Source organism: Pristis pectinata, chromosome 8 (assembly GCF_009764475.1).
Source record: "Pristis pectinata isolate sPriPec2 chromosome 8, sPriPec2.1.pri, whole genome shotgun sequence".
NCBI lineage: Eukaryota > Metazoa > Chordata > Chondrichthyes > Rhinopristiformes > Pristidae > Pristis > Pristis pectinata.
Genome location: NC_067412.1, coordinates 12,766,135 through 12,792,648, shown reverse-complemented (window position 1 = coordinate 12,792,648; position 26,514 = coordinate 12,766,135). Strand labels below are relative to the sequence as shown.

Genomic DNA, 26,514 nt, shown 5'->3' with positions numbered 1-26,514 from the left:
TTGAAAGGCCAAAAGTTCAAATCTTTGCAACCTAGTCCTTGTGGCTAAAAATTATAGCATTTTCAAGAGTATTGACTAAAAAATAACAGCAATTCATTTGCAACTAAAATCTTATTATATTGCAAATGCCATATTTTGAAAGCCATCTTCTATTGACAACTTACACCTGTTGAATACTAAATGGCACAAGTACCATGAACTTAACAGCGTACCATTAACTGATTTTTTCAGTAATGCCCTCAGCTACAAGGATAACTAACAGAAACCAAAATTAACTTCATTTTTGCAACTGCAATATACCAGTTAGCAAAAGATTGGCCACCTTACAGGCTGGGGTTTTTGGAGGTGAAAGCAAAGATGAACCAAAAGTTTTCCCAGATTGGTGTGATCATTGCATTTTCAATTCCCCATTTTAGAAGGCATTTTCCAACTCAAATTTACCAATTCCGTCCCTACCCTCACAGAGTGGACGCACAACTGCAGGAGAATGGAGGGGGAAAGGAAGACAGACAAAACTTACTCCCCAAATGAAGCCATTTTAAAATTATTTCCAAGTAAACCAGTGCAATGGAAAAAAAATCAAGATCTGATTTGCATGGTGTTTATTCTTTCTCCAAGTGCACGCTACAGTTAAAGTAACATTTTGATACAAATTTTTAATGCATAAAACTGTAAGTTACCTATTCTTAAAGTGGCAATTACAGTTTACAGTGGTTTCCACCAAATGAAAATACTTCAAAAGCAAACAGCGTGCAACTTAGAAACCCATCCAGGCACCTTTGCATCAAGGTATCTGGTAATACCTTCTCAGAACACTATTAAAATTTAACTTTATCAAAACATTTATGGAATTTTATCAATCGCCTCAAAGGTGGTGACCTATCCCTTACTGTTCTTCATCACCTAGATTTAACATTATACATTTAGCTAGAAAAGTGGCAAAAAAAAACTACTGCAAAAGATCAATCGAGGGGGTTGTGGCAAGAATGTGATGTGAACAGACACGTAAATGTCAATCAAATGTAAACAGAAAAACTGTTAGTGCAAAGTCTGCTGAAAGCCTTATTTTCACTTTTTGAATGTACATTACTTTTCTTCCACCCCCCCCAAAAGAAACCTGTAAAGATCAATACCAGCTCCCCCCCCCCCCCCCCCCACCCTACCACAAAACACCATGCTTGTTCAAACAGTGAAACTGCAAATATACGGGCAGCTTTACATTACACTGTCCCCTCCGCACCAACCACACAAACAATTTAACACAATACCTGGCCATAAAACATTTTTTGAAGGCTAAACTGATCATCGTGAGCTCCTAGCATTTCCAATGTCAAAAGGAACCTAGAGACCAAAATAAATTTTTTAAAAATCTAATACAGGTCAGCATTTAACAGATGTACTCAGTTCTTACCATGTGGATTTTCGTTAGGAAATCCAGGATCAGATGAAGCCCCCTCTTGCACTTTCCAATTCATTTTTAAATAAGCTTCTCTAGAAACCAGTGACATGGTTTCTAATATCTACCAATACGGCCTCTGCCTGGCTTGGAGTCAGTGAATGGGAGGAGTGAGTGGGGAAAAGAGGGAACTAGAGATGGAAGATTAAATCTACCTAAAAATTATAACTATTACAAAAGAAAAAGTGCTGCCTTGCAGCATATCCCTACTGCCTCTGGCTTAAAAAGCAAGCCATCTTTTAGGCTGGCTGGGTTGTCTACTGCAAACATGCAGGAGAGGCCAACAGACAACACCCCCCAGTTAATATTACTTGAAACAGTAAAATTGCACTTTGCATAGCTTTCCCAGTGAGAAAACAAGTCAAATCAAAATAGCCATCAAGACCAGTAACTATCTGCATGTGCAAATGGGCAAATTGCTTGAGTTAGTGTGTGTACATCAAGTTTCTGTGCAAGTTGTTGGACTACATAGTGACCCACAGTTATGGATTTTAACTTGAAAGCCAAAACACAAATTAACTGAAATAGGATCTCCATTAAAATTACAGTAAATTGCAGAAGTTTTTTTGCTAAGCCTGCTTACCACAGTGTAAATTCAGAAGTTAAAATTCCCCCAAAATCTGACATTACAAGGCTCCTCTTTCAAACATCACTACATAATGCAATCAGAGGTTACCAAATTACGTGACGAAAAGCAATTCTTCAAATTTATGCAAGTAGTTTATGCAAGTATCTTCACAAAAATATCAACCTCCTTTAACTAACTACTGCTGACAACTTTAGAGTGAGCAGGCCACAAACAACTAAGTTGTCATTTTCTACCCACCAAAGATTCTGTTCCAAGAACTACCCAACTATCTGAACCAACTCCATTGTGTGAGAAAACATTTAAAACCAAGCATGATGCAGTTCTGATTTTGGATATCCACTCCAGGGTTTGGTGTGCACATTTTATTTACATTATGTAGAACGAGTATCATACCAGCATTCAAATGCTTAGTATATACACATTACATATATTTATATATATTTATATATTTAAACATAACAAGAGTATTTTAGAATTTATGGGAAGTCAATAGTATTTTTGTATTTTTGCAACACAAACACAAGAAGTGAATCCAATAAAGATCTTTGTTGATTTTTTTGATATTTAGTATTCATTGCATGACCATCATAGCACCATTTCCACAATCGACAGAATTAGCAGCTGCTTGAGTCTAACTAAAAGTAATCCAATATTGATACAACTTATGTACTTGCACTATACAAAAACCAGTAGTGTCTTAGTACAGTGCTTTAAATGGAAGTCTGTAGATTTGACAGAAGATGCCATTTTAACATAGACAATATCAGTGATACATTGGCAACTGTTCAAGCAGTCAACACAGCAGAAAATAAAAAGGGCAATTAACATGTTAACCAAATTAACATCCAAATCACCCTTCCCTTAAAGAGAAAAAAGTTAAGGTCACTTTAGCTTGGAACCTAATGTGTTTACCTATGATGATCTTGCTAACTACTACACAAATGATTGGATGTCCTCTGTCACAAGACCAGTACTGGGAAAGCCATAATTACAAGAGGCATCTACTGCATTAGTTAGAACTTCCTTTATGGCAATCATTATTGAATTCACTTGTACTTTCACAATCAAACTAGTTACGATGGCCCTCCATTTCCATTCAAGAAAGTGTCGAGTATCAAGTGGCTTTCAAGTAGCACGGCGACAATATAAAAGTTCAAAGCATTCGATTGCGTTTGTGCGTTGGGGAATCAGTGATCACATCAGTACACTGGGCTGAGGAACGCTTCCTAGTGCCACCATTGTCCAAATGGAGTGCCATTTCTTCTGATATGAAAGTGTTCAAATCCACATCATGGAGTCCATTTCTCCTGCGAGAAGAGTTAGAGCTACCACTTACATGAGTGGGAGACCCTGGAGTACTTGAGCGTACACTTATACTAGCCATTGCTCCACTAAGGCCTGTGAAAACAAAAAAAACAACTGTTAAATGGGTATGTTAATGGCCCCAGTGCATGGTTCACTGATACTATAATTTTAGTATTTAGTTGGTTAATCCACTTCAATCACTGGAAGGCTCATAGCACCTAGGCATGTTTTGACACTGTCTATTTTCCTTGTTCAAGCCCACGAATAGTAAGTAACAAGCAAATTCTCACCAAAATTTAAATGTATTCCAAACATGACAATTCAGTAGTCTGGCTTCAACTACTTGACAGCATGAGAAGCCCAATTCATTTTGTCACATTCATTTGAAATCATCAAAACAATCCATTAACATGAAGTCTGGCTCTTTAAAAAGCTCAGTGCATTACTCAGGAAAAAGTTGAACAATAGAGACCAAATAGATTCACCCTTTTCTGTACTGCAAACCAATCTCAGTCAGAGTTGTAATCGGTGCCTTGACTATGGGTTATGTAGAGGAGAAATTGGCTAATGTGCCTAACCCTAGGTTGCTATTAAGCAACCATTGCTGAGATTCCATGCAGTGAAAAGGTGTAGCCTTGGTTGCACTGATCTGCACAATTAAATGATCTGACAATATTCAAAGCCATGGGTTACACCTAATAATATCCATTTAGGGTGTGATGACAACTTAAGCACACCAAAGAGCTATATCTTTGAGACACTAAGCAGGGAAGAGGAGAACCAGAAACAAGAGAGAAAAACTTACATTTACAATGCACCTTTCATGATCTCCAGTTGGCCAACTTTTGAAGAGCCCTTGCTATTGTAATACAGGAAATATGAATGCTTATGTGCACATAACAAGCTCCCACAACCAATAATAATAGGCATATAATTACTGAGTTAATTGAGGGACTACATAACAAATTTGGCACATAAATGTCTTGTGCATAATTTAATATTTCAGTATTTGTGTTTGCAATGGAGGAGTTCAGTGTACAATTGCTTCCTAGCATTATGAAAAAAGAAAGCCAATATTGGCAAAACTCACCAACATAATTAAGAAATATTTCAATTGGCTCACAAAAGTCATCTTCATTTAAGATTGTTGTCATTAAACTAAACATGTTTTTGGGCATTATACTGATGTTTTAGTCAAAGCCAAAAGACTGGTAAGGAACACAAATTTTAGCATGCAGGTCTTCCTCATGCAACAGCAGGGTTCAATTCCTGTGAACTATTCATAACCCAGACAGTTCGAAAGTCAGAAATGTGGCTGTGAACAGAGTTCCCGCATGGCAGAAGTTACCTGCAGCAGCCAGCAAATCCATCCTGCTGATCTCCCAAAACACTTGTTCATGTATTCATAAGCTGGTGAGGGCCCTGTCCTTAGTTGGTACAAATTTAGATCCACTAAAGGACTGCTTATACAAATCATTCTGCGTAAACAGAAACAGGAGGCCACCATTTCAGTCTTTGACATTGCTCTGCCATTCAATAAGATCACAGCTAATCTGTAACCCAAGTCTGCATACACACCCAAGAAACACAAGAGCAGGCTATATGGCCCCTTGAACCTGCTCTGCCATTTAATAGCCTGGCCTAAGCTTCACTCAACTCCACCTTCTTAGACAATTCTAATGAGTTGCAACTTTGAAGGAAGGAATTTCTCCTCATCATAAAAGGCTTCCTTTATTTCAGAAACTATGGTCCCTAGTTCTAGGCTTCCTCATGAGAAAATAAACTGCCAAGCCCCCATGTTTGAATAAGATCACTTTTCATTCTTCTAAACTCTGCACATGGACGCAACCTGCTGAACCTTTCCTCGAGACAACCACTTCATCCCAGGAATCAACCAAGTGAACTTTCTCTGAACTATTTCCAATGCAAGTATACACCTCATTTAAAAGACTATAAATGTACACAGTACTTTAGATATAGTCTTATCAGTACCCAGAAGTTGCAGCATGGCTTCCTTCTCTAATCTCCCTTGCAATGAAGGCCAATCTTCCATTTGCTCTCTGACTAACTTGCTGTGCCCGCAGTCTAGCTTTGTGCTTCATTTAGGAGGACACCCAGATGCCTCTACTGTCTTTCATAACTCACACACCACCCTCATGCTGTTTAATATCTTTGACTCCTTCAGATTTAAAGCTAAGCAACAGTTACCATGGCAAAAACATTCCAACTTTATACTACCTTCTACATGCAAAAGTAATTTTTAAACCACTCCTAAAGATCCAACTCTGGTAGAATAGATGTTCCCCAACTAGAAAAAAAACCTCAATCCATTTTGCCAGTTACCCTTCATGAAATTAGAATATCAGATCATTTCCAAATACCCTAAATTCCCCAGAATAAATCTCTATGTAACCTTTTATAATTTAAACCCTTACATCAAGGCATCATTCTGATGCACCTGCTCTGCACGCCCTCCAAGGCCAAAATATGGTACCCAGACATCCCGGCAATACCCAAATGTTATCTTACCAGGGCTTTATTTCTATTGCTCAATGTCCCTGCATTCTAGTCCCCATGGTATAAAGGGCAGGAGATCATTAGCCATTTGTTTTCCTATCTTAAAAATCTACATAAATGAAACCCAAAATCTTTTTGCCCTCCACTACTTCGAGCTTTTCCCATTTAGAGTACTCTGTTCTATCATTTTAGGTTCAAAGCAGATGACCTTTCTTCTGTTCTTGCCCGTGTTCCTGTTGAAATTAATTTGCCAGTTCAAATCTATCAGACTTTTTAATTTAACCCTGCCATTCAAACTCCTTACAATGCTACCTTCAGGCCATCAAACTTTCTATCCCATAATCCAAGACATTTACAAGTATCAAAACAAAACACTGCTGTAGGAAATCAGCAGGTCAGGCAGTGTCTGTGGAGGGAAGTGGACAGTCGATGTTTTGGGTAAAGACCCTTCTTCTGGACAGGTGATATCATCCGGCAGTTTGTTTTTTTGCTCCAGATTCCAGCGTCTCCAATCTCCACATTTACAGGTGCGGTGAACAACTTCAGACTTGCAGGATGTCATGATTCTGGACCAACTACAGCAGCTACAAATAACTACAAATGTTCAACCCTAGATCATAATCAACAGACGCCACCAATAGAGTCCCTGTGATAGAGAGATACAGCATAGAAACAGGACCTTTGACCCACTGAGCACCCTGACCATCAACCACCCATCTACACTAATCCTGCATTAATCCCCTTCTCCCTACATTCTATCAACTCCCCCAGATTCTACCACTCACTCACAAAGGGCAATTTGTAATGGCCAATTAACCTACTAACTGTGACACCCTGGGGTTGTGGGAGGAAACCAGACCACCTCGTGGAAACCCATGCGGTCACAGGGAGAACATGCAAACTCCACACAGAGAACAGAGGTGAGGACTGAACCCAGGTGTCTGGCTCCATGAGCTGTGCCACTGTAAATAAATGCTCGATTTCCAAGCTTAAAAGAATAGCCACAAGCAAACTACCATGCTCAAAGATGGTCAAGTATGAAATGTTTTATAGGCCATCTTCAGAAAACAACAGAAGAAAAAAAAATTTGGATTCTTGATTTGGAAATGGGGAAGGTTATAGTCCCCATTGTGCCCGTCAGCTTCCAGCATGGGACAATGGAGATAAAGCTGCTCAGAAGGATCCTTCAGCTCAAATCACAATATTTAACAAGGGCAACCCTAGTCTCTAGTCTCTGATATTCAGCTTAAACAGAACAGCAGAGGAGGGGGGTGTAAAATGTGGAGGACAAGTAGTATCTGACAACCTTTACTGCAAGTGCATATTGTGGATGTTAGGCAGTAAGACTGAACTCTTATAACTATAAAGGGCTAGCTAAAATTAACAGAATGCTATTAGTGCTATCTGCTCAGCAAGATACCAGAGAGTCTAATGACTCCAATAAAACTACATCTCATCCAAGTTTCATGACCAGATATTCCTAGTGGGGCCCACAGTCCTTATACACTGAAGGCAGAGCTAGATGGCCCAAATGGTCCAATGCGCAGTAATAAGAGTCTCAAATGTCATAATGACACAAACATGTCAGGACACATACTGCCCATGAAACTCCTCAAAGTCTGACTGGTGGCAAAGTCCTGCCTCCTTAATACACTCCTTCCCAGCATAAGTCCATCAAAACTTTTCAATACTTGAATAATGTCCAAACATTTAAAGAGCTAAACATAAAAAAAAAGTATTTTAGAAAATGTAAACTACCTTATTCCTCCCATTGGCCCTTAGCCAAATGAATGGGCTCACAGATCCTGTCTCAATGTTAAGTGGGATCTTTTCTCAGCCAATATGACAGAGCTTGATCAACAAACCTAAAAGATTTCAGAAACTTGCAAATACACAAAGAAGTACCAGCAGTTCTACATGCAACTGCTGTCAACATTCAGCAAAACGAAGTAAATTGCTTCAAATAAAAATACCATTATTTGAACATAAACCAAAAGTTGACAGAATTAAAATACCCATGGCAAAATATTACACTAAAACAGATTTCAGAGCCAGTAAAAGAAAAGTCCATTTCATTAATAACTGGCCATAGGAATTTATCAAATTGGGTAGGAATACAAGTAAACAGAATGGAACATACATCACTGAACTAACCAATGCAGAGGAAAAGCTGGACCACCCTTCTGATTTCAAACTCGATGCAAATAGGGTCAGAACCAGCCTAAGTGTTCAGTGCAGAATTAAAATTGCCACAAGTGTGGGTTATGGCCAGGTCTTCTGGTTATAAATCATTTAACTGGAGTGAACACAGATGGATTCCCACAAAAACTAAACAAAAACTAAACTCCTAGTCTTTATCTGAAGTGACAAGCTGTTGAACAGGGGTTCAGATGCACTGCCAAGCCCAACTCCTATTTCCTCAATCCCCTAAAAATGTCCCAAAACCAAACCCCTCTTTCCAAATACATCTCACTCTTACAAGCTCAAGTACCAACACTACAAAGCTGGGCCAATTTGTAATTCTTCTCCTCCGCCCCCAAGTAAACCATTGAATTGAGCATTGCAATCCAAATCAGTACCTGTTAAGTATCAAAACTCAAATGTACATTTCCTAGAAACATGACCCTATGCTCTTCAAATTAAATCCTTCATAATCAAACTGTTTACACTGACCTTCAACTTGTCAAGCTATTTCTTTTCCCTCTATGCTACAAAACTTCTAAGTGACTAAATATTTCTCCAATTATAAACAGACCAATCTATACCTGCCTGTGTCTCTTTTTCAAAAATAAACATAAAATGACAAACTGCATAAAGCTTTTTCCGCCCATACCTAATTCAGATTAAGGATCTTTCAGGGAAATTACACAATATCAAGAAATGCAAGATAACTAGCATCTAACCAAATTACAAAAGCATGCAGCAAACAAAAGACTGGACATGCGATACAAAAGCAAGGTTAAACAGCATTTTCTTTCCTGGCCTGGCTCAGTGACTAGTTTCAGCCTACAAGTTCTCTAAAAAGTAGCTCTCGGATAAACTTCACCAACACAACTGAGTATCAGACCAATTAAAGAAATCCCAGACAATAGTGGCACTTTACTCGCACACATGTACTCAAAATTAAAATTTGCAACCATTTTACCCCCTACCAATTTTTCCAACAAGCAATTGACACCCATTATGTTCTGCTGACTTCTTCCCTCCATGGCCAATCTTCTTAATAAACTTCATACCAATTTACATCTGGCCATTTCCAAAATTTGAATTAGCCCACATGAATGGGCAGGGTTTAGAAAAGGTAACAGGCAAAAAGGAAACAGGAAATAAAGACTTAGAAACACTGGATAATTACAAAGAATTTAAATTTAAAATTATGAAGTATATGGGGGGGGGGGTGCGCGTCATAAAAGCAGTTAATAAAACCTAGCAGCATGGACTCAGTTTAGTATTTTTTGATTTTGTTCTATTCATTTGACTCATTTTTACTGCCCTCCCTTGATGCAAGTAATGATCAAAATAGAGAGAGTAATTCTACTACAATTTAGTGACAACTGAAAATGGTAGTAACAGTCCAGTCATAAAACCAGACAGACCATCAAAAGTCCTTGTTAAATTAGTTCCCTAACATGTCAAATCCAATTAATACGCACCATCATGGAATTCTAAATGGTATTGTCAAAAATTTCATCTAATGTGTTAAAGCAAAACGGTCTAAATTTAAAATAACCAGGAAAGTTTACTTCCACAAAGAAAGAATGCGACAAACCATCCATGATAAAGTACAAAACTTCGTAAGTTCTTCAGCAAAGACAAGAAAACTTCTTGAAGTGTTTAAAGTAATGATCGTATAAATTAATGCTTGGCATGAGGATATCATGTGATATTAATAGAACTAGAATGGACAAACAAAAACTGAAATACACAAGCTTTAAAAATACATTTGCTGGACATGTCAGAGTCTTAAAAAAAATTGGACAGAGGTGTTTCAAACTTTTCTGTGCTCTTTAAAATAAATTTTAAACTTAATCCTTTGACTGCATTATGTGGGATTGTTGGAGAAAAAGATACAACTTTGGACACTTCTGACCTACAAATTTTGGCTTTTATTTCTCTCATAGCCAGGAGGGCTGTGTTGCTTAAATGGAAGGAAGTCACTCCGCCTACTCATGCGCAATGGTTACGAGATGTTATGTCATACCTAAATTTAGAGAAGATCCATTGTTCAATTTCTGAATCTAATTTAGATTTTCAAATGCTGTGGGGACCTTTTTTGAATTATTTTCAAAACCTTTGATTTGGTGGCTAAAATACAGATATTGGCTGATATCACCATGTATCAAGGGGTTTTCCTTGTCCTTTCCTTTATTAAACAGCTTCGGTCTTGGTAGTGGGTTTAGATTTTTTTTATAAAATTATTCCAATTTACTCGTTATTAATTATCATGTGTGATTATTAATATAGAGTATTGTGATTTCAAGTATGATTTAACACAATGTACTTAGTAGTACTTGTACCTTTTGATTCATGTACTCTGTATTTTCTTTGCAGAATTAATAAAAGTATTGTAAAAAAAAACACACTTGGAAAAGAGAGCAGATTAAAAACTCCATGTCAAAAGAGAGGAAATCAAGAGGTGTTAAATATTCAGTGCTGCAATCCTTAAATTGAAATGCCAGAAAAAAAGTTAAATAACTAAAAATATTTTGATAAACAAGATTAAACCAAATTTATATAATTTCCAACCGTATGGCAAAACATAACTCAATACCAAGTTCCAAAGTTGTTTTCTGGATGAAAAGGGTGCCAAATCTGCAATATGATACAGAATTTCATAGAACCTTAAAAGGGCATTACCAACAATAAAAGCACACAATTCTGTGTGCTACAAAACATGAGCAAACCTTAAAATGCATTTAAACCTTTCCCATTTCACTCGTATTATTTTAATTGATGCTTATTATAATAGAAGAGCAGCTGATGCAATTAATGAAGGTACACATTACAATATAGCAACAGTTATCATACCACCAACTAAACTACTCTATACTCAAAATTGAGATATCAATCTAATAACACTGAAGTTCAGCAAGTGAATATCAAAAGATAAATAGCTTCTTTGAAACCAGGATCTTCTTTTCCCAAGAGCTTAATCACATAATAGCATAATTACCATGTAGTGCAATGGCTTCACGGAAAGGCTGCAAGTCCGTCTCTACAGATGAGCTAGTTTCTGTTGTGGGTGTTCTGGTGGGAGAGGTTACAACTGTCAGTCTAGGGGGAGCTCTGGTATTGCGTGGCGGTGGCGCTTTTCCACATAAGAAGCTGATCAAATCTTCTCTCCGAATGGTTCGTCTCCGCTTTTTTACCCAAGCTAACACATCCTTATTACGTCGTTGATAACCGACCTGAATTCCTAAATCATAACTTCTGCGTTGAGCTTCAATACTTTCTGAAACAAAAAAAACTTCTCAGAATAGCCAGGTACATTCCAAACTAAAATTCTATATACCATATTTATCCATATCAATTCGGCTCTTGAACCAATTTACTTCCTCATTTCAGAACTTAGGGAAGAAGTTTGAAACCAATTCTGCAAGGCCTCAAACAGATACAGCTACTTGATTAAGCATAATTAGAGCAAGGTTATTTCCAACCACACTACACACTTTTGTTTTTAAGCCTGCAGTCTAGAACTGCTTAACATGTTACTGAAAACCAATGAAGAGCTAGTACTTCCTTAGGGTAATTGGATTTTGAAATAAAACTATAATACTTGTGTGCACTATATTTTGATTGAGCCAAGATGCATCTGGTTGTAACATTGTATGCTGACAATGAGTTGTGGCAAGACCATTTTTGTATACATCTATATGGGGGAAAACTCAAGAAACAGTCGAAATCTGAAGTGTAATACAGAATCTTTTCCAGTGATGCACAACTTGTCTCACGTAGATCATTCAGTACTATCCTTAAATCACAGATTAAACAGAATTGGTGAGTTATTTGTTAAGATCTCAGGGTTAAATGCGTGGCTCAAAGATTGGTGTGGGAGAAGTGGGTATCAATTCGTGGGACATTGGCATCAGTATTGGGGAAGGAGGGAGCTGTTCCGATGGGACGGGCTCCACCTGAACCATGCTGGGACCAGGGTCCTGGCGAATCGCATAACTAGGGCTGTGAATAGGGCTTTAAACTAAATAGTAGGGATAAAGTAAAAGGGAAGGAGAGTGCACGAGAGGTTACTGAAGTCTCCAGAATAAAGAATAAGACAAAATTTAGAAAGGGATAAGAATTTAACTTCAGTTAACATGGGAGACAAATTTGAGAACAAGGGTGGTGAATACAGGATTGAAGGTGTTATATCTGAATGCACGCATGTTGTGAAAGCTAAATAAGCAAGGATACACATCCTATCAAAAAGACAGGCAGGTGGGCAGAGGGGGTGGGGTGGCTCTGTTGTAAAAAACAAAATCAAATCCTTAACAAGAAGTGACATAGGATGAGAAGATGTAGAATCCTTGTGGGTAGAGTTAAGGAGCTACAAGGATAAGAAGACCCTGATGGGAATTATATACAGGCCTCCGAATAGTAGCCAGGATATGGGGTACAAATTAAAACATGAGATAGAAAAGGCATGTAATAAGGCAATGTTATGGTGGTTATGGGGGATTTCAATATGCAGGTAGATTGGGAAAATCAGGTTGGCACTGGATCCCAAGAGAAGTAATTTGTAGAATGCCTACAAGATGGCTTTTTAGAGCAACTTGTGGTCGAGCCCTCTAGGGAAAAGGCAATTCTGGATTTGGTGTTGTGCAATGAACCAGATTTGATTAGGGAGCTTAAGGTAAAGAAATCTTTAGGAGGCAGTGATCATAATATGATAGAATTCACCCTGCAGTTTGAGAGGGAGAAGCTAAAATTGGATGTATCGGTAGAACAGTTGAGTAAAGGTAACTACAGAGACATGAGAGAGGAGCTGGCCAAAGTTGATTGGAAGGGGACCCAAGCGGGGATGACGGTAGAGCAGTAATGGCAGGAGTTTCTGGGAGTAATTCTGAAGACACAGGATCATTTCACCCCAAAGAAGCAGCAGCATTCTAAAGGGAGGATGAGGCAACCGTGGCTGACAAGGGAAGTCAAAGACAGTATAAAAGCAAAAGAGAGACCATAAAATATTGCAAAAATTAGTGGGAAACTAGAGGATTGGGAAGCTTTTAAAAACTAACAGAAGGCAATTGAAAAAAAGCAATAAGGGGAAAAAAGAGGAAATATGAAGGTAAGCTAGCCAATAATATAAAAGAGGATAACAAAAGTTTTTACAGATATATAAAGAGTAAAAGGCAAGAGTGGACATCGGACCACTGGATAATGGTGCTGGGGAACAAAGAAATGGCGGATGAACTGCGTAAGTATTTTGCATTAGTCTTCACCGTGGAAGACACCAGCAACATGCCAGAAATTCGAGAGAATCAGCGGGCAGAAGTTAGTGTAGTCGCTATTACTTAGGAGAAAGTGCTTGAGAAGCTTAAAGGTCTGAAGTTGGATAAGTCACCTGGACCAGATGGGACTACACCCCAGCATTCTGAAAGAGGTAGCTGAAGAGATTGTGGAGGCATTGGTACTGATCTTTCAAGAATCACTAGATTCAGAAATGGTTCTAGAAGACTGGAAAATCACGAATGTCACTCCACTCTTCAAGGTGGTAGGGAAGGAAAAAGACCTGAAATTATAGGCCAGTTAGCCTGACTTCAATGGTTGGTAAGATGTTAGAGTGCATCATTAAGGATGAGGTTTTGGGGCACATGGAAGTTTTGGGTCGAAGGCAGCATGGTTTCCTTAAGGGGAAATCTTGCCTGACAAATCTGTTGAATTCTTTGAGGAAGTAACAGGTAGGATAGACAAAGGAGAGTCAGTGGATGTTGCTTACTTAGATTTTCAGAAGGCCTTCGACAAGGTGCCGCACATGAGGCTGCTAAACAAGATAGGAGCCCATGGTATTTACAGGAAAGGTACAAGCGTGGATAGAAGATTGGCTGACTGGCAGAAGGCAAAGAGCGGGAATAAAAGGGGCCTTTTCTGGTTGGCTGCCAGTGACTAGTGGTGTCCTGCAGGGGCCAGTGTTGGATCTGCTTTTCACATTATATGCTGATGATCTGGATGACAGAATTGAGGGCTTTGTGGCCAAGTTTGCATAGATAGGTGGAGGGGCAGGTAATGTTGAGGAAGCAGGGAGTCTGCAGAAAGATTGGACAGGTTGCGAGAATGGGCAAAGAAGTGGCAGAGGGAATACAGCATATAAGGTCATGTACTTTGGTATAAGGAATAAAGGCGTGGGCTATTTTCTAAATGGGGAGCAAATTCAGAAAACAGAGGTGCAAATGGACTTAGGAGTCTGAGTGCAGGATTCCCTAAAGGTTAACTTGCAGGTTGAGTCGGTAGTAAGGAAGGCAAATGCAATGTTAGCATTTATTTCAAGAGGACTAAAATATAGAAGCAAGGATGTAATGCTGAGGCTTTATAAGGCATTGGTCAGACCACATTTGGAGTATTGTGAGCAGTTTTGGGCCCCATATCTAAGGAAGAATGTGCTGGCATTGGAGAGGGTCCAGAGGAGGTTTACGAGAATGATCCAGGTGATGAAAGGGTTAACATATGAGGAGCGTTTGATGGCTCTGGGCTTGTACTTGCTGGAGTTTAGAAGGATGGGGGGGGGGGGGGGTGTGGTGGGATCTCATTGAAACCCATTGAATATTGAAAGGCCTGGATAGAGTGAACATGTAGAGGATGTTTCCAGTAGTGGGAGAGTCTAGCACCAGAGGGCACAGCCTCAGGATAGGTGCATCCCTTTAGAACAGAGATGAGGAGGAATTTCCTTAGCCAGAGTGGTGAATTTGTGGATTTCATTGCCACAGACAGCTGTGGAGGCCAAGTCATTGGGTATGTTTAAAGTGGAGGTTGATGGGTTCTTGATTAGTAAGGGTGTCAAAGGTTATGGGGAGAAGGCAGGAGAATGGGGTTGAGAGGGAAAAATAAATCAGCCACGATCGAATGGCAGAGCAGACTCGATGGGCTGAATGGCCTAATTCTGCTCCTGTCTCTTATGATCTTAAAATCTCTTCCCCAATTGACATGTTAAAACTGTATTCACTTTGTCAACAATTTGGAAGAACACACAACATATAATTCCCTTGATCAACTAAAATTAATTTAGCAAAATCATTGCTACTGGGTGCAAATCAAAAACGTGTTGATTTTGGCAAAATGATGATCGCTAGGATATTTTTATATTAATAACACTAGTACAACAACACAATGTTACCAGTAAAGATTAATCTCATCTTTCAACCCTCAATCTATTGGTAAATACTGCTCTTACAAATTATATTTATTACTGTGAACTTGGGTAATCCAAATTAAATACTTCGTTTACCATTTTTCAAATTACTTGATTTGAACTATTTAAAATCTCAAAAAAATACTTCAGCCATATTTTGTATCAGATTTCAAGTATTCTTTTCCTTTGTGCTCAGAATGCATCATGTACATGCGACTGTAATATGATCAGCAACACTACACATGAAACAGACAAGACCCGTATTCAGCTGTGTGCAAATATAAAGGCAATGATTCAAATGTAGCTAAGTTTTACACTCCAACACGCTGTAGTATGAAGCAGTTGGACACGTGTTTATTTTTCTTTTATATAACTCTGTAATTTGTCCTTTTTATTGTAAGATTAGGCAAAGTATTTAGTAAGGAAATCTTGCATACTATGTTAAGGTTGATGCACATAAGGGCTGATAACAAATGATTTACTAAAACAGCATAGCATTTAGAAAGCAAATAGGGACAGCCAAATACAGGCAGAATACAACTACGAGTATAATACGAGTATAAAAACATAAAAGGGAAATTCAGCAAGTTTCCAGTTGGCTATTAAGACTTTCTACAATTGTTTGGTAAAGGTTCTGCATAATTTATAAAAATAACAAATTATGGCATGTACAACGGGCTTCAATTATAGAAATGCTTTAGTTGCAAAGCAATCAATAGATTAAATGTACACAACTGAGGCTGATGTAATTTTAATTGCACACTTTAATGCTTAGAAAAAGTCACCCCATATCGCTAATGTTAATGTTATATTTGAGTACAATTCTTCTTTAAAGGAAAATGAAAAGTAATTTCCTTTATTATTTACTTTTAGCACAATTATAAATTTTAAAAATTAACCCAAGGCAGCTAACAAAAATAGCATTAATCGAAAAATGCTTGATGCAAGAATGGAAATGTATTGCAAAAGTCTTGTTTTGGCTGTCTTGGGTATCCAGAATCATGAGTCATGCAAGGAAATTAACAAGAAGGGGAGGGGAGTACGGGAAGAGGAAGAGAGTTCTAGACTCGGCCCTTGAGTCACTTAAAAACTGGAAACAGCACTCAGCTCATTTGCTAAAATTATGCAGATTCATTTGAAATGGTGTAATTGTCAAAATCAATTCATCAGAAGTTTCAGTCACATCCAAAGAAGAAGAATTGAGCAAACTTCTACATGAAACTTCAGTATTTCACTTTCAATCCTGATACTTCACAGATGCGCTACTGGCAGTTATTAGGAAATGCCATTACATTTAGTTGCACATTACTTCATTCGGCTGTTTTTAAGCTCCGACGCCTGAAATGTCAACCCCATTGCATTGGAGTGCGGAGACACAAGTATACACGAATCCAGACAATGCTGAGAAAAAGAAAGATTTGAATATTACCTTTATACACATTGGTGACAGCCGAAGCGGCATTTTGAAACGGGACCCAAAGTGACAGTCCTTGTTGCTGACAGACTCGATCTACGAAGGCCACGCAGGGAGGGGAAAGGGCAGGGGGTTTAAGGAGAGGGAAGAAGGGTTAAAAGGCAAGTTAGAAGTGCATTAAACGCAAACTGCTCCTCAAAAAGACAACTATAATACACTTAGAAAAGGAAAGAGAATCCGCCGGCCATGTTTGATTTCGCCATTTTGCTTGCGTCTGTTTTTTAAAAAATTTTAAAAAACTCAGGCGATTTCAAACATTAAAATGTTTTTTCTTCTAATTAAATCCACGCTCGGAAATAAATCACGCCTTCTGTTGTTTTTCCTGTGTATGCTAGCACGTCCTACAAGACAGCGTCCCGACTTCAGTTCTTACAAAATTAACACCCAACCCACACAAACACACATAAAGGGGTTGCAACTATGACTACAAACATTTTTATAACCATCTCAATTGGTAAAACAATCTTTTGAATTTTGTCTGTGTGCATCCCACCATAATACTAACGACCCACCCACTTCCATAACGTCAAAGATTGGGTTACATAGTTCCCAGCTCACTTAAAGTACACCTGCAGAAATAAAACATGACCTTACAATTTTTAGTCTCTCTCCCCCTTCCCCTACATGAACTGCCAACCCACCCCCCACCACAGACCGCTGGCACCGTGCCGGGGGGGGGGGGGGGGAAGGGGGGAGGGGAAGAAGTGGGGGAGGGGGGGGAAGAAGGGGGGGAGGGGTGAAGAGATGAGGAGGGATGGGGGGAGGAGGCACACTGAGAGGAGGAAGGGAAGAAATCGCAGGGGCACTGGCAGAGAAATTTGCATCATCTTTTGAAACGGGTGAGGTAACAGAAGACAGAGTGAATAATGTGTTTTTATTAAAGAAGGGTTGTAAGGACAAGCCAGAGAACTGCAGGCCAGTGAACCAAACATCAGTGGTGGGAAAGTGACTCAATGAAATTCTGAGAGACAGAATCTACCTACACTTAGAAAGGCAATGGCTGATTAGGAATGGTCAGTATGGCTTTGAATGTGGAAAATAGACTCTCACAAATTTGATTAATCTTTGAAGAGATAATGAAGATTGCAGAGAGCAAGATCCTACATAGAAAGTTAGATCACATGGGATCTAGGTGAGCTAAACAACTGCATACAACATTGGGTGGATGCAAGGAGAGAGAGAGTGGGAATGGAAGGTCATTCTTCAGATTGGAGGCCTGTGACCAGTGGCGTGCAACAGGGATCAGCGCTGGATCCACTGTTGTTTGTCATCTATATTAACTATTTGGATGACAATGTTGTTAACATGGTTAATAAGTTTGCAGCTGACACCAAAATTGTTGGTGTAATGGACAGTGAAAAATGTTCTCTAGGATCACAACATGATCTAGTTCAACTGCGGAAGTGGGCCAAGGAATGGCAGATGGAATTTAATGCAGACAAGTGAGAGATGTTGCATTTTGGTCAGTTACACCAGGGCACGACTTACACATAAATGGCAAGGCCCTGGAGAGTATGGTAGAACAGAGACCTAGGAGTACAGGTACATAGTTCCTCGAAAGTGGTAACACAGGTAGACAGGGTGGTGAAGGAGGCCTTCAGTCAAGGCATTGAGTACAGGATTTGGGACGTTTATGTTGCAACTGTACAAGTTGTTGGTGAGATCACACCAGTGTGCAGATCTGGTTGCCCAGCTATAAGAATAATATCGTTAAGCCGAAAAGATTGCAGAAAACATTCACAAGGATGTTACCAGGACTGGAGGGCTTGAACTAGAAAGACTAGATAGGCTGAGACTTCTTTCCCCGGAGCAGAGGCAGCTGAGGGTTGACCTTATAGACGTATTTAAAAACATGAAGGGCACAGATAAGGTGGATAGTCACGGTCTTTTCCCCAGGGCAAGGGAGTCTAAAACAAGGGGACATAGATTTAAGGTGAGAGAGAAAGAATTTGAAAGGGACCCAAAGGGTGACATTTTCCACACAGAGTATATGGAACAAACTGCCAGAGGCAGTGGGACAGTAGCATACAATTCAAACATTTAGAAGACATTTGGACACGTACAAGAATAGGAAAGGTTAGAAGGATATGGGCCAAACGCAGGCAACTGGGACAAGCTGAGGTAGGCAACATGACCAGCATAGACGAGTTGGCCAAAAGGGTCTGCTCCCACGTGGAACAACTCGATGACATGGAAGGGAGGAGTACAGGGTCCTTCGGGAAAGGGAGCGGGAGGGGGTTAGGGGCTGATGATGTGGGGTACGGGGACAGGGAGTGGGGCTGATGAGGGGGTAGGGTGTTAATGATGCAGGATGATGAAGGGGTAGGGGGCAGGGTGGGGGCGATGATGGGGAGAGGTTGATATCGGGGGATGGGCAGGTGGCAGGGGCGGAGACAGGAGTTGGGGGTGATGAAGGACGCAGGGTGGGGTGATGGGGAGGGTAGGGTGCAGGGGCTGATGATGGTGGGGCAGGGTGGGGGTGATGGGACAGGGTGCAGGGGTGGGGGAAGGGAAGGGTGCGGGGGGTTGGGGGGAGGGAAGGGTGCGGGGGGGTTGATGATGATAATGAGGAAGACGACGAAGGGGAGCGGGGGGGACGTTGATGAGGAGGGGAAGGGGAGCGGGGGGGACGTTGATGAGGAGGGGAAGGGGAGCGGGGGGGACGTTGATGAGGATGACGGGGGGGAGGGGGACGTTGATGAGGATGACGGGGGGGAGGGGGACGTTGATGAGGATGACGGGGGGAGGGGGACGTTGATGAGGATGACGGGGGGAGGGGGACGTTGATGAGGATGACGGGGGGAGGGGGACGTTGATGAGGATGACGGGGGGGAGGGGAGGAATGAGGACGAGGATGACGGGGGGGAGGGGGAGGAATGAGGACGAGGATGACGGGGGGGAGGGGAGGAATGAGGACGAGGATGACGGGGGGGAGGGGGAGGAATGAGGACGAGGATGACGGGGGGGAGGGGGAGGAATGAGGACGAGGATGACGGGGGGGAGGGGGAGGAATGAGGACGAGGATGACGGGGGGGAGGGGGAGGAATGAGGACGAGGATGACGGGGGGGAGGGGGAGGAATGAGGACGAGGATGACGGGGGGGAGGGGGAGGAATGAGGACGAGGATGACGGGGGGGAGGGAGGAATGACGACGAGGATGACGGGGGGGAGGGGGAGGAATGACGACGAGGATGACGGGGGGGAGGGGGAGGAATGACGACGAGGATGACGGGGGGGAGGGGGAGGAATGACGACGAGGATGACGGGGGGAGGGGGAGGAATGACGACGAGGATGACGGGGGGGAGGGGGAGGAATGACGACGAGGATGACGGGGGGGAGGGGGAGGAATGACGACGAGGATGACGGGGGGGAGGGGAGGAATGACGACGAGGATGACGGGGGGGAGGGGGAGGAATGACGACGAGGATGACGGGGGGGAGGGGGAGGAATGACGACGAGGATGACGGGGGGGAGGGGGAGGAATGACGACGAGGATGACGGGGGGGAGGGGGAGGAATGACGACGAGGATGACGGGGGGGAGGGGAGGAATGACGACGAGGATGACGGGGGGGAGGGGGAGGAATGACGACGAGGATGACGGGGGGGAGGGGGAGGAATGACGACGAGGATGACGGGGGGGAGGGGGAGGAATGACGACGAGGATGACGGGGGGGAGGGGGAGGAATGACGACGAGGATGACGGGGGGGAGGGGGAGGAATGACGACGAGGATGACGGGGGGGAGGGGGAGGAATGACGACGAGGATGACGGGGGGGAGGGGGAGGAATGACGACGAGGATGACGGGGGGGAGGGGGAGGAATGACGACGAGGATGACGGGGGGGAGGGGGAGGAATGACGACGAGGATGACGGGGGGGAGGGGGAGGAATGACGACGAGGATGACGGGGGGGAGGGGGAGGAATGACGACGAGGATGACGGGGGGGAGGGGGAGGAATGACGACGAGGATGACGGGGGGGAGGGGGAGGAATGACGACGAGGATGACGGGGGGGAGGGGGAGGAATGACGACGAGGATGACGGGGGGGAGGGGGAGGAATGACGACGAGGATGACGGGGGGGAGGGGAGGAATGACGACGAGGATGACGGGGGGAGGGGGAGGAATGACGACGAGGATGACGGGGGGGAGGGGGAGGAATGACGACGACGATGGGGAGCGGAGGGGGAGGATGACGACGACGATGGGGAGCGGAGGGGGAGGATGACGACGACGATGGGGAGCGGAGGGGGAGGATGACGACGACGATGGGGAGCGGAGGGGGAGGATGACGACGACGATGGGGAGCGGAGGGGGAGGATGACGACGACGATGGGGAGCGGAGGGGGAGGATGACGACGACGATGGGGAGCGGAGGGGGAGGATGACGACGACGATGGGGAGCGGAGGGGGAGGATGACGACGACGATGGGGAGCGGAGGGGGAGGATGACGACGACGATGGGGAGCGGAGGGGGAGGATGACGACGACGATGGGGAGCGGAGGGGGAGGATGACGACGACGTTGGGGAGCGGAGGGGGAGGATGACGACGACGATGGGGAGCGGAGGGGGAGGATGACGACGACGAGGGGGAGCGGAGGTGGAGGAAGACGACGACGATGGGGAGCGGAGGGGGAGGATGACGACGACGATGGGGAGCGGAGGGGGAGGATGACGACGACGATGGGGAGCGGAGGGGGAGGATGACGACGACGATGGGGAGCGGAGGGGAGGATGACGACGACGATGCGGGAGCGGAGGGGGAGGATGACGACGACGATGGGGAGCGGAGGGGGAGGATGACGACGACGATGGGGAGCGGAGGGGGAGGATGACGACGACGATGGGGAGCGGAGGGGGAGGATGACGACGACGATTGGGGAGCGGAGGGGGGAGGATGACGACGACGTTGGGGAGCGGAGGGGGAGGATGACGACGACGATGGGGAGCGGAGGGGGAGGATGACGACGACGATGGGGAGCGGAGGGGGAGGATGACGACGACGATGGGGAGCGGAGGGGGAGGATGACGACGACGATGGGGAGCGGAGGGGGAGGATGACGACGACGATGGGGAGCGGAGGGGGAGGATGACGACGACGATGGGGAGCGGAGGGGGAGGATGACGACGACGATGGGGAGCGGAGGGGGAGGATGACGACGACGATGGGGAGCGGTGGGGGAGGATGACGACGACGATGGGGAGCGGAGGGGGAGGATGACGACGACGATGGGGAGCGGAGGGGGAGGATGGTGATGGCGAGAGGACGGGGAGGATGGTGATGGCGAGAGGACGGGGAGGATGGTGATGGCGAGAGGACGGGGAGGATGGTGATGGCGAGAGGACGGGGAGGATGGTGATGGCGAGAGGACGGGGGAGGATGGTGATGGCGAGAGGACGGGGAGGATGGTGATGGCGAGAGGACGGGGAGGATGGTGATGGCGAGAGGACGGGGATGATGGTGATGGGGAGTGGACGGGGATGATGGTGATGGCGAGTGGACGGGGATGATGGTGATGGCGAGAGGACGGGGATGATGGTGATGGCGAGAGGACGGGGATGATGGTGATGGCGAGAGGACGGGGATGATGGTGATGGCGAGAGGACGGGGAGGATGGTGATGGCGACGAGGACGGGATGATGGTGATGGCGAGAGGACGGGATGATGGTGATGGCGAGAGGACGGGGATGATGGTGATTGGCGAAGAGGACGGGGATGATGGTGTTGGCGAGAGGGACGGGGATGTTGGTGATGGCGAGAGGACGGGGATGATGGTGATGGCGAGAGGACGGGGATGATGGTGATGGCGAGAGGACGGGGATGATGGTGATGGCGAGAGGACGGGGATGATGGTGATGGCGAGAGGACGGGGATGATGGTGATGGCGAGAGGACGGGGATGATGGTGATGGCGAATGAGGACGGGGATGATGGTGATGGCGAGAGGACGGGGATGATGGTGATGGCGAGAGGACGGGGATGATGGTGATGGCGAGAGGACGGGGGATGATGGTGATGAGAGAGGACGGGGATGATGGTGATGGCGAGAGGACGGGGATGATGGTGATGGGGAGTGGACGGGGATGATGGTGATGGGGAGTGGACGGGGATGATGGTGATGGCGAGAGGACGGGGAGGATGGTGATGGCGAGAGGACGGGGATGATGGTGATGGGGAGTGGACGGGGATGATGGTGATGGGGAGTGGACGGGGATGATGGTGATTGGGAGTGGACGGGGATGATGGTGATGGCGACACGTGGACGGGGGATGATGGTGATGGCGACGTGGACGGGGATGATGGTGATGGCGAGAGGACGGGGATGATGGTGATGGCGAGAGGACGGGGATGATGGTGATGGCGAGTGGACGGGGATGATGGTGATGGCGAGTGGACGGGGATGATGGTGATGGCGAGTGGACGGGGATGATGGTGATGGCGAGTGGACGGGGATGATGGTGATGGCGAGTGGACGGGGATGATGGTGATGGCGAGTGGACGGGGATGATGGTGATGGCGAGTGGACGGGGGATGATGGTGATGGCGAGTGGACGGGGATGATGGTGATGGGGAGTGGACGGGGATGATGGTGATGGCGAGTGGACGGGGATGATGGTGATGGGGAGTGGACGGGGATGATGGTGATGGGGAGTGGACGGGGATGATGGTGATGGGGAGTGGACGGGGATGATGGTGATGGGGAGTGGACGGGGATGATGGTGATGGGAGTGGACGGGGATGATGGTGATGGGGAGTGGACGGGGATGATGGTGATGGGGAGTGGACGGGGATGATGGTGATGGGGAGTGGACGGGGATGATGGTGATGGGGAGTGGACGGGGATGATGGTGATGGGGAGTGGACGGGATGATGGTGATGGGGATGTGGACGGGGATGATGGTGTTGGGGTGTGGACGGGGATGATGGTGATGGGGAGTGGACGGGGATGATGGTGATGGGGAGTGGACGGGGATGATGGTGATGGGGAGTGGACGGGGATGATGGTGATGGGGAGTGGACGGGGATGATGGTGATGGGGAGTGGACGGGGATGATGGTGATGGCGAGAGGACGGGGATGATGGTGATGGGGAGGGACGGGGATGATGGTGATGGGGAGTGGACGGGGATGATGGTGATGGCGAGAGGACGGGGATGATGGTGATGGGGAGTGGAAGGGGATGATGGTGATGGGGAGTGGAAGGGGATGATGGTGATGGGGAGTGGAAGGGGATGATGGTGATGGGGAGTGGAAGGGGATGATGATGATGGGGAGTGGAAGGGGATGATGATGATGGGGAGTGGAAGGGGATGATGATGATGGGGAGTGGAAGGGGATGATGATGATGGGGAGTGGAAGGGGATGATGATGATGGGGAGTGGAAGGGGATGATGATGATGATGATGGGGAGTGGAAGGGGATGATGATGATGATGGGGAGTGGAAGGGGATGATGATGATGATGATGATGGGGAGTGGAAGGGGATGATGATGATGATGATGATGGGGAGTGGAAGGGGATGATGATGATGATGATGATGGGGAGTGGAAGGGGATGATGATGATGATGGGGAGTGGAAGGGGATGATGATGATGATGGGGAGTGGAAGGGGATGATGATGATGATGGGGAGTGGAAGGGGATGATGATGATGATGGGGATTAAGGGGGATGATGATGAAGGAGAACGGGGGGGATGATGATGAAGGAGAACGGGGGGGATGATGATGAAGGAGAACGGGGGGGGATGATGATGAAGGAGAACGGGGGGGATGATGATGAAGGAGAACGGGGGGGATGATGATGAAGGAGAACGGGGGGGGATGATGATGAAGGAGAACGGGGGGGATGATGATGAAGGAGAATGGGGGGGGGGGGATGATGATGAAGGGGAGTCGGGGGGGGGGGTGGAATTGACAGGCCGGACCCTGCCCACTGCCCCTGACCCGCCGCCGTACCTTTATAGAGCTGGGCCACGGCGGTGGCCGAGTTCTGGAAGAGGTGCCACAGCTTCTGCTGGCTCTGCTCCTGCTCCAGCGACGCCCTGTCGGCCTCGGCCTGCTGCTGCTGCTCGCTCTCGGCCAAGCACTGCCGCTCCCACTTGGAGAACCAATGCTCGGGACAGTGCTCCTGGATCTCCGACTCCCGCTCGTCCTTCTTATCCTCCATCACAGGCCACCCTGCCTCGAGTTCCCGTTGCCGAGGGACGGGAGGGGAGGGGGAGGGAGGCCAGTAATTTTCTCTCTAGTAATTTTTTCGCTGTATAATTTATTGCTTTATATGATTTTTGCCCCTCAGCTCTGGCTGTTTTCCCTCAGTCTCTCCACCCCGCCCCACCCCCTCCCCCCCCACACCCTAAACTCACACAAGCCCCACCCCCCCTCCCCCAACACAGACACCATTAAAAACCTGGTCGGCGCCGTCAACAATCGGCCCACTTGCACTTTTCGCTGACGTTATTAAACTGAAGGGACGCGCCGTCCGCCGCGCCCCTACACCCCTAACGTGATGGCCGGAAGCTGCCGCCCCACACCGCGCAGCGTTCCCACCTCCTCCTCCTCCGCCCTCCTCCTCCACCTCCAACCCCGCTCTCCTCCCGCCTCCTTCGTCTGCTCTCCCCATTGGTGACGGGCCACAGGCGATTGGTGAGCGGCCGCGTCACTCTGCATGACGTGACGGCGGGCGGGCCGGGGACGGCGTGTGACGCTTGTCCAGTGGGGCGGGGCGGGGCGGGGCGAGGACGTACGTACGTGCGTCAACCCCTTTCCCCTCCCCCTCGATCTCTCTCTCTCTCTCTCTCTCTCTCTCTCTCTTCCAGGGGCGGAGCGAGCAGGCTCTCCCCGTGCGTGGATGCGTCGTGACGCCGTGTCCGGGGAGGGGGGAGGGGGGAGGGGGGAGGGAAGCGAAGTATATGACGTAGCAGGCGGGGCCAACGTCTTGCGTCAGTGCTTCTCGAACGGTCCGGTCGGGCGGTGCGCATGCGCGAAAGGAGAGTCTTCGCCAGGTCCGGGACAGGCAGTGAGTCACGTGATCTGGACATGTTGATTAACTGGGCTTTGTGGTGTAACTTAGAAAGCAAGATTTGAACTTATCGAGTACCATTTACGTTCTTTTAAAATAAATCTCAAAATATCTAGTAAGAAAATTCGAAGTCATGTTGTTGTTATCCTCTTCTTTGGGACGTTGGTGTCACTGGCCTGTCCCTTGAGAAGATGGTGGTGAGTTGCCATTTTGATTTGTGATCCATCTGGGGAAAGCATTTCATGAACGCTGCTGGGTGTGAGGTTCCACTGGCAATAAGGGAACAGCAGTGTGTTTTGGAGTCAGAAATGGTGAGTGATTTGGAAAAGTGTGTGGAATCGTGGCAGGCAATTATGTCTGGCAGGATCCCTTTTGACAGTAATGTGATCATGACCAGATAACCTGATACCTCAATGATGATATCAATGGAGAGAGAGAGAGAGAGAAATTTGGGGGACACAGGATCTCCCTTGCTTTTCTTCACATCATCGTGGGATCTTTTACATCCACTGAGAGATCAGACATAACCCACTGTTTTCCACACAATAGAATCCCAATAACACATAGTCCTAGAAATCTACTACAGTGATTTCAAACACTTTCTGTGTTTAAATCACTAGTAGACGTCCTGAAGTACTTTAAACATTTGAGTGCAAAATTAGTGCATGGTTTTGAGATAATGCACTGCATTACTGTTAACATTGTTCCTCCCCTGGATCAAGACTAAAGAAAATTGTACTCCATAGTTACAAAGTTTAATAACAAGCCACGGGTTCTTTTGTGTTTTATTTACAAAGGTGACAAAGTGTTTTTAAAC

At 45.5% G+C, this 26,514-nt stretch overlaps 1 protein-coding gene across 1 annotated transcript; it reads right to left on the bottom strand.

Moving 5' to 3' along the window:
- Window positions 1–587: 587 nt before the first annotated feature.
- Window positions 588–24,984, bottom strand: hapstr1a (HUWE1 associated protein modifying stress responses a). The gene is made up of 4 exons (XM_052021372.1): window positions 24,635–24,984; window positions 16,634–16,714; window positions 11,041–11,319; window positions 588–3,443 (listed from the first exon to the last, which is right to left on the bottom strand). The coding sequence occupies exons 1-4, from the start codon at window positions 24,843–24,845 to the stop codon at window positions 3,199–3,201; spliced, it is 816 nt and encodes a 271-aa protein (XP_051877332.1). The 5' UTR covers window positions 24,846–24,984; the 3' UTR covers window positions 588–3,198.
- Window positions 24,985–26,514: the final 1,530 nt, after the last annotated feature.